This window comes from Cebidichthys violaceus, unplaced genomic scaffold (assembly GCF_023349555.1).
Source record: "Cebidichthys violaceus isolate CVI_PGR_0920_01 unplaced genomic scaffold, fCebVio1.0.p SCAF_13, whole genome shotgun sequence".
Taxonomy (NCBI): Eukaryota; Metazoa; Chordata; class Actinopteri; order Perciformes; family Stichaeidae; genus Cebidichthys; species Cebidichthys violaceus.
In genome coordinates this window covers 16,357,544-16,365,889 of record NW_027176296.1, presented here as the reverse complement: position 1 = coordinate 16,365,889, position 8,346 = coordinate 16,357,544, and the positions used below count along the sequence as shown (strand labels likewise).

Here is an 8,346-nt window from a genome sequence, read left to right as displayed (position 1 = left end):
TTGTAACTGTAAACGGTCTGTGGTGTTCCGACATAAAACAGCCAATCTGCTCCTGATTAAAACAACACGGAGACTTTACAGAGCGAGAGGCCGTGTGAAATTAATCCAGCCGCACTGATTCTCATTATTACAACACCCCCCCCCCCCCCCCCCCCCCCCGAAAAGGCCGCCTATAGCACCGCAGACACACAGAAGTGATCATCAGAGGACTCGAGTAAACACATCAGTCAGGCTTATTCGCGGTTTTCTTCCTTTGGGTTTTGGTTCACTTGTTTGTCAGATTACGGTTTGGTTCATTTATATTTAAAGCTATTGGGTGGATCATTTTACCAACAAGGTCAAACTCGTTTTATTTTTAATATGTATTATTTATTTTCCATCATCGACCAATTTTTCGTTTCCCATCAAACACTTTATAAAACAGCCGTGACATGAAGCCAAACTCGATCAACGTTTCGTTACATTTGTCGTGGAAAGAGTCTCGTTCTCTATTTGTCGTGCGGATGGATCTACTTTCAGTCTACCGGTGGCTTCTTATGGAGAATAACGTGAATTCGGCTTCACACCGGGGACGCGTTAAAATCAATAGTAGAGGTGAAATCGGGTCAATTATCCAGCAGCTAAATGAATCAGCACCAGATTTAACAAGGTTTCGATACAAAGACGATGAGCGCTGTTCCAGTAATAAACCAGCCCTGCAGCATTAATCATCACTGCAAAAAACTGCAGCTCAACATGTCTGTGACTCCATCTATTTTCTACTTTCTGTCGCCTCACAGTTGTACCGACAGTGAGTTCAAAGTTCACTCGATATGGAGGTGAAGCTCGTCCAGATGGCGGAGGTTTTTCTCAGGAGAACTTGATTTGGGTTTCTTCTTTTCTCTCTCGCTCTCTCTCTCTCTCTCTCTCTCTCTCTCTCTCTCTCTTCTCGGGTTTCACGGTCTCTCTCGGCCTGTCGAAGGACGCCAGCGCCACATAAATCACACTTTACTTTAGAAACCCTCCGCTCTCTGAAGTCCGGCCTAACACACACACACACACACACACACACACACACACACACACACACACACACCTCCCCTATGGACATGTATTTCTAGAAGCCATTTCTGCCGATGCCTCAATCTCCACTGCCTGTATCTTCTCATCTTTCTTTGTCATAATCCAGAGAACATTTATTTTCACAGGGACCCCCCCCCCCCATGTGAAAACATGGAGGAGCATAAACACCCTGAAGTTCAGATGTTCTTTGTTGCTTTACATATTTCATTCAAAATATTAGTAGGCCTACTGCATATCACTAAATAAATAAATACGATAATGACAAATCTACTCCGGTAATATCTGAATTCAAAATACTTTACTTACAGAAATGCACTTAAAGCCGAAGTAGCCATTATGGCCTTCTTATATTGTTGCATACTTATCTCACATGCTAGATGTTTATTATTATTGATGCATTAACATGTAGGAGGCATTTTAGTGTCGTAGTTGCTCGAGGTGGAACCCAATCATATAAAGTAAAGATAAAGTCCATGACTCCTAAAAAAAAATATTTTCTCAAAAGTGGAAAAAATAAATAAATGAAAAGGTTTCAGACAGAATAATGCAGAAAAAAAATGTGAAAAATAAAAATTGATTTCAGAAAAAACTTGAAACAAGTTGATCTGCATCGATAGTGTGGAATACATTCACAGATTGTCACTTCTTTAAAAAGACTTTCAGAACTCAAACACAGACTGGTAAAATGAGAACACTGAATGAAAGATGTACTTCAGGACTCGGATACGTTCCACCACTGGATTATGTGGCACTGACACAATTCAGTCCTTTTCATTCGAACGCCTTGACAAGTTGGCTCAGATCTGATCTGGAGTCAGCTCGGAAGGGTCTGAGCGTGGACAGACGGGACGGCGGTCACTCTCTCACTCTCCCGCTCGGAGCTTCTACCTAACGACTAATTAAGAGAGCTGCGTTTTACGGCCTCTCCTTCAGACGGCCAGATGTGACCGGAGCGCTGTAAAGTCTCAAAGCGCTTTACAGAAACACTTACTGCACTTTAAAAAAAAAAAACTTGCAAAAAAAAAAAAAGTCCTAAAGTACTCCACGGGAAAAAAAAAATTCCTTCCAGGACCACAAAGCTCCAGTCCTGCAGATAAGTCATTATTCAAACGCTAAAATGACACGAAGACAACATGCAGTTTTTAAGAGTTTATTTTAGTAAAATATCATCGTGTATATCTACACATCACCTCTTTAAATATGTACCCACTTTAAATAACTATTTATATGCATGTAGTGCGCTTCACATACTATATACAGGTTAGCGTCACACACTGTGCAGCCGGAGAAAGTACACCGAGCAGAATGGCATGCGGCCCGGAGCGTCTGTACCTACATTAACAGGTCTCCTCTTACCATGGGGGGGGGGGGGGCAATCCGGGCATCCATCCATCCAGGAAGTAAGCAAGCGGTGCACCCCCCCCCCCCCCAAAAAATCTTTCATTGTTGCCCACAAAAGAGACAACAATCGGAAACAGTCATCTTCTGAATGCAACTCTATTTTGTTGCTCGGAGAGATAATTCACATGTTATGTTTATCTGCATGTGTGGAAGATTTGGAAGCTCACAATAATAATAATAATAATAATAAAAAGCGACTGATTGAGGAGAACGGTGTGCTGATTTACTCTGCAGGTGAATGTGATCGGGTCTGATCCTGCAGGTAGGCTGACATCGTTTCACCAAAATAAACAGCTTTCCCACCTCCACCTCCACCTCCACCTTTCTACATTCAAGCTCTCAAAGCCGTATAAGAAGTCCATCTGTATGAAGTGAGTCTAAAACTGTCTACGTTTTGGATTAAATCAAATCAGTACACATGATTACGAATTGGAACCAGATAGTTCTACTTTGGATACTTGACAGTTTAGTCAAAAATTATTTTATGAACCACTAATAAGCAACAGAAAATACCTTCTGAAGGACATGCAATACCGGCCAGATGATCATTTTTATAAACAAAATAAATAAACGTTTGTAATGTACGAAGAGAAGCACCGCTACACCCCGCACCCCCCCCATCCCAAACCAATGCAAGCGCTCCGTTTAACCCCCCCCGACCTTTAAATCTGTGACAGCTACGTCACCGTTGGAGCTCGTGGGGACAAATAGGACAAAAGTCGGTATCTGACCCCAGCGAGCCCTTTGTTAAGCTCACGTGTCCTGCTGGTTAAAAAGGTCTCAGGACATTCTCTTCTCAATACTCACTAACCAAAACCACAATCTTTCCCAACCCTGAAATGTTCACGGTCTGACTCATCTTGGTGGACACCCGGCCCTGGACAGCATCGTGTCCTCTGGGCTGAGAGGACTATTGGAAAACATTAGCCTTCCTGCATTACTTGAATCCCTGCAGTGTGATCGTGTCTTCTGAGCATCAGGAGGCCGCCGCTCCGCTCTGACCACAGTTTTCTAGTGTTTGGCGGTCTCGGTCGGTCTTTGGGGGTTCAGTCATCGGGTGGTGGTCTTGCCGGACGTCCCCTCCGCTCTCCTCCGTCACCGTCTCCTCCTCTGAGGGTCTACAGTCTTTGCTTGACTGCACCGTTCCCTCCTGGTCCGCCACTGAACCGTTGTCCTGTTTCCCGTCTCTCTGCATCTCCACGCAGCTTTCTATCTTCTTCTTCTCCTTCTTCTTCTCCTCCTCCTCCTCTTTCTGCTTCTCCAGCTCCTCCTCGGTGGTCCGAAGCTGCAGCTGCTGCATCAGCTCCTCCAGCTTGTGGGCTTTGCGCAGCTCGTTCTGCTGGATGATGGCGCAGAGGTGCTCCGTCAGCTGCTCCTTCGCCTCCGTCTTCTTGTGCAGGTCCAGCTTGGCCGTCACGTACTCCACCTCCGCCTTCTCGTAACGCTTTCTGAGAAGACACGCGAGAGAAAACGTTAACGGAAACGCAAACATCTCATTTATACTCTGAAGAATTCATCACTTTTATATACGATTAATAACCTTCATTCTGTGACAGTAGTGTGTGTCTTTTCATTTCATTGATTATCATGTCATTGTTTCAATCATTCAGCTAGCAAAAAAAACCAAATATATATATATATTTTTTTTATCCTTTAATTTTTATGTATTTAAGTTTTAATTTCTAAGACAAACTGACACTATGAAGACGTTAGTGTTGATTCCGTTGAGATCTTTCATCAGTATTTTCAATTAATTTGCAATAATGATCAGATTTATTGATTATGTCTCCATCGCCCTGGTTGGATTTTTAACATTGATCTTGTTCTATGAGTATCATAAACTACAGAGAATTGGCAGAATCAGAATCTTGTTCACCAAAATGTAGCATTTTAGAGCTTTGGCTTCTTTTGATAAATGTAAAAACAAATGTTTTTTTTGGTAGAAAAAAGTAAAGTATCCTTTTGGTTTTAAGCTCCTCCCACAATGTCTGAATGTAGAAACTGTGTTGTAGTTGTGAAGAACAGAACATCACATGCTGTTTAGAAACACTGCGGTGACTAAACAATGATGTCACCTGGGGGGGGGGGGGGGGGGGGTTACATTGTACCTATAAGCAAAACCTCAACAATAGATTGTATCAACATAATCATAACAGAATCCAGCGTAATGAGTGTGTGAAGGTCCGGTTATACAAACATCTGGAATGAACAGTGTTCATGAGCTACAAGGCCAAACACGGCGTTCTGGATCAATGCTGGGAGAAGAAAAACACACATTAGAAAACTATTCACAGTCTTTATACCTTCTGTGGAAGTCTAAAGCTGCTGATGAACCAGTGAGGAAAGAGAAGGATGTTGCTCGTTATAGATATTTTAATTCTATACGCAGTTTTTAGTTGTAATCCTGCTTCGTTCGTCTCTGCATGCCGAAGCAAAGTGGAAGACTCCCCAGAGCATCTGAGCCGGGCTGTGTCTGCTCAAAGTGTTTCAGAACACATGTGGATTACAAGTGTTGGGGGGGGGGGGGGGGGGATAGGTTTACGTGAGTACCGGTAACGAGCTGCAGGGGGCAGCATTTACAGCGGATGTTCACTTCTTTACCTGCTCACATTGTTTCGCTTCAAATGAAGAGCTCACAGTGCCGTTCAACCACGTTTCAGCTATTCAAATCAGACTGACTGGTTACTCTTTCAAACAGGAATATGATTTAATAAACGCCAGAAAGCTTAGTGGCCGTTCTTGACGTGTCTTTGAGCAACACAGTCTGTCCCAAAACATCAGGTTTTTCAACATATATTGACATGAACTCCATCAGTGGAGCTGCTGCTTCCTCCAATGTGTGCGAGTTAGTTCAAGTCCAACTGTGGCAGGTTGTTGACTCTTTTACTTCCAGCTATGTTAAGAGCCCCCCCACCACCGTTCACTGTGGGATTCTGGTCCGAGCCTGAGGAGAGTTCACCCCCACTGTGAGAGAAACGTGGTGAAATATCTGACGGTCAATTCAGGTCCTACATCTAGATCAAAACATGATATTTACATTGTAATGCATACAATTCACCAGGCATTTGCCTCAGAATTTTACCTCCCGCAAAATTGAGATGTTAAAGTCTAATAAAGACTGTCGACTAAAACGTTATTAGACTCAATGAACCCGCGAGATCACCATTATCACGGTGTGCTTCTGAGAATACGAGGAGATATAGAGCTGCCTGTGTATCACAGGCTAACAGGTGTTCAGTAGAAGCCCTATTTCTCACATTTGCTTCCTTGAGGACTTATAGCTTACGGCCAGAGGAGACGGGACTCCTCAATCCTTTACAGGCACAAAATATTCCTCCTAAGCAGTTTACGTGGCTAATGAAAATTAACATTCCCGTTTATGTGCAGCCGTGCACACTTTGAATTTGAAATAACTTCAATTTCTAACTGCAGTCAGGTTGCTCTGGTGGACCCTTGTTGTTCCCGGTTCTGCAGGTGCGAGACCAATGCCTCACTGACTGTAGTTTTGAATCATAAGATAGGAACATTGCGTATGCTCTCGCGTTGTGTCTCTCTCTACCTGGCCGCGGAGTAGTCCCAGCTGGCTTGTTCTATCTTCACTCGCAGGATGCCGATATCATTGGACACCATGTCATCGAGGGCCTGGAGCTCCTTCTGGATCCTCTTCAGCTTCACAGCCTCCGCCTGAGTCTGTTTGGACCTGCGGACAATAACACACTCTTGAGGGAAATTTTCCATCTTCCGGCACCAGTACCGGTACTACAGAACCACGGCTGCCATGCTTACTTCTCGGCGATGGTTTTTGTCAGCAGAGCCTTCTTGAGCTTATTCTTCTCTTCGATTACCTTTTGCTCCTGCTGCAGTTGCTCCAGACGTGTCTTTTCCCGTCTGTGAGCAAAAAAACAGAGAGAATTTATCACACAAAAATGCTTATTTTTACCCCAATGGGTCAAAGCCTGAAGATTAAAGCATCACACTGACAGGGAGAACCACAGAACAGCAGGAATAAAGACACACCATACGATACTAGCCTCAACAATAGGAAACAACAGTGGTAACAACGCAGATCAGCGAGTACGATATTAAAAACATATACTAACAGTGCCACCTCTTGTGTCTCCAGCTCTTTGACAGCCGGGGTCTCCTCCTCTGGAGCCGGCTTCATCTCGGGGGGCTTGTGCTGCACCCCCTGTTTGACAGCCGGAGCTCCTGTCGGAGGGGCTGCGGGCCGAGGCTCGGGATCTTCCCTCGGCGGAGGTTTGGTGAGCTGTTGCTCCGGTGGGAGGCAGAGAGACGCGGCTCCGGCGGTTTTTTGGACGGCTATCTGAAGGGCCCTCTCGCGCTGTAACTGCTGCCGACTCCGGTTGGCTGGAACCGGTTTCCGCCCGCGGGCTGCCGCTGCGGGCATCGCCGAGTCTGTTAATAGACGTGGTACAAAGCTTTTTTTTTACAGAAAATGAATCAGACTCAATGTTAAGTGTGTTTAAAAGACGCTAACTTGTCGGGCTAACATTAGCAGTAAGACATGTTACCTTGCTGCTGCATCTTCCGAAGCTCCGCGTCAGAAAAACCGGCCCAGCCGCTCATTTTACAGCGTCACACCTACAATGCCTCAAAAGCACAGCAGCAAGTAGAACATATGGATCTTATTGACGCAACATAATCGCTCTAAACTACTAAATATGAAGACAAACTCTATGAAGCTCTAACCACCGCCGCCATCTTTGTTTACTGATGCCACGTCAAGGACCCAGACCGGTGACGTAGATGTTCCAGATATCGCCTGAATAAAAAACAAACACTTAAAGCTAACGTGAAATATAAATGAATGAATACACACGTTATCTCTTACAATTCTGGAGAGTTTTATACATTTTAGAATGTATGTTAATATGTTATGCATGTTATTTGCACATACTTGTTACTTTGTAGGTGACAATACAGAAGGCATGTTTTTGTGGTGTGCCTCACACTAGCTCCACACAACTCTATTAAAAGTTTCTGTAAAATAATTGATTTGGTATTTATGCGCCAACTGTTTATGTACTTCCAAATCATGCAGGGTGTTGATTTAAGTTCCCATCCAATTTCTGCTAAATGTTTCATTTCTTTTCTTGTAGATGGACTGCAAGTCCCAAATCTGAGGCCCAATCCCAATGTCCCCCCCCAAAGCCTCAAACCCTGAACCCTTACTGACGTCACCTGTTATATGCTTGATTGGTTGTACAATTGAGGGTATTGTATTTTATTCTTTTTACTCGCAGATTTGAACGTCTTCCAGGCTCTTTCCTCACAAGATGAGAGGTGATTTCAAATCATGTATTTACTCGTTTTTGTCAAAAACAAAAATGTAATGTTTGATGAAAAAATCTGTGTAATATAATCTCTGCTTGCCCTCCTCTGAATTCATGAGTTTTTATGTTCCATCTTTAATCCTTTAAATGTAATTTGCCAGGCTGAACACACATGTGCCATCCTCTTTGTTTACCTTTGTTTACGTCTCCATGCTTCCACTGACAACCCCATGTTTAACTCATGTTGCTATGACTTGTGGGTAATTCCCTTGGGCACAGTCTGCAGACGTGCAGACTTACGGGAAGGGTTCATAAAGGGCTCAAAATGTCTGCGAGAGAGCCCTCAAACTCTAGATGATTTGACAGTGGGACATCCCTAAACCTGTGAGTACGTGAGTGTGGAGATTGGGATCGGGCCCGAGTGTGTTAGAGGGGTCAAAGGTTGATTAAAGAACTGTTACATGTGAAAGCAGCATGAAATTTAAGTTGTACTGCAAAGTGCAGTACAACAGTAGAGCTACACGGTTCACATTACAAAGTAATATATCATTGAATGTGTGATTGCACGTATTTAAATGGTTAAAGCACC

The 8,346-nt window shown here is 43.8% G+C and overlaps 1 protein-coding gene across 1 annotated transcript; it reads right to left on the bottom strand.

The window, feature by feature from the left end:
• Positions 1 to 2,196: 2,196 nt before the first annotated feature.
• gorab (golgin, rab6-interacting) lies at positions 2,197 to 7,179 on the bottom strand. Its single transcript, XM_068707979.1, has 5 exons — positions 6,996 to 7,179; positions 6,564 to 6,879; positions 6,250 to 6,351; positions 6,023 to 6,163; positions 2,197 to 3,911 (listed from the first exon to the last, which is right to left on the bottom strand). The coding sequence occupies exons 1-5, from the start codon at positions 7,048 to 7,050 to the stop codon at positions 3,440 to 3,442; spliced, it is 1,086 nt and encodes a 361-aa protein (XP_068564080.1). The 5' UTR covers positions 7,051 to 7,179; the 3' UTR covers positions 2,197 to 3,439.
• Between the last annotated feature and the right edge of the window lie 1,167 nt (positions 7,180 to 8,346).

What these genes read in the sequence shown, in the direction of transcription:
- gorab (XM_068707979.1), bottom strand. Translation starts at nt 7,050, where the DNA reads ATGAGCGGCTGGGCCGGTTTTTCTGACGCGGAGCTTCGGAAGATGCAG. An exon ending in GAGACACAAGAGGTGGCACT is followed by an intron (nt 6,352 to 6,563) that starts GTTAGTATATGT and finishes TTTTGCTCACAG; the next exon opens with ACGGGAAAAGACACGTCTGG. An exon ending in TGGGACTACTCCGCGGCCAG is followed by an intron (nt 3,912 to 6,022) that starts GTAGAGAGAGAC and finishes GTGTCTTCTCAG; the next exon opens with AAAGCGTTACGAGAAGGCGG.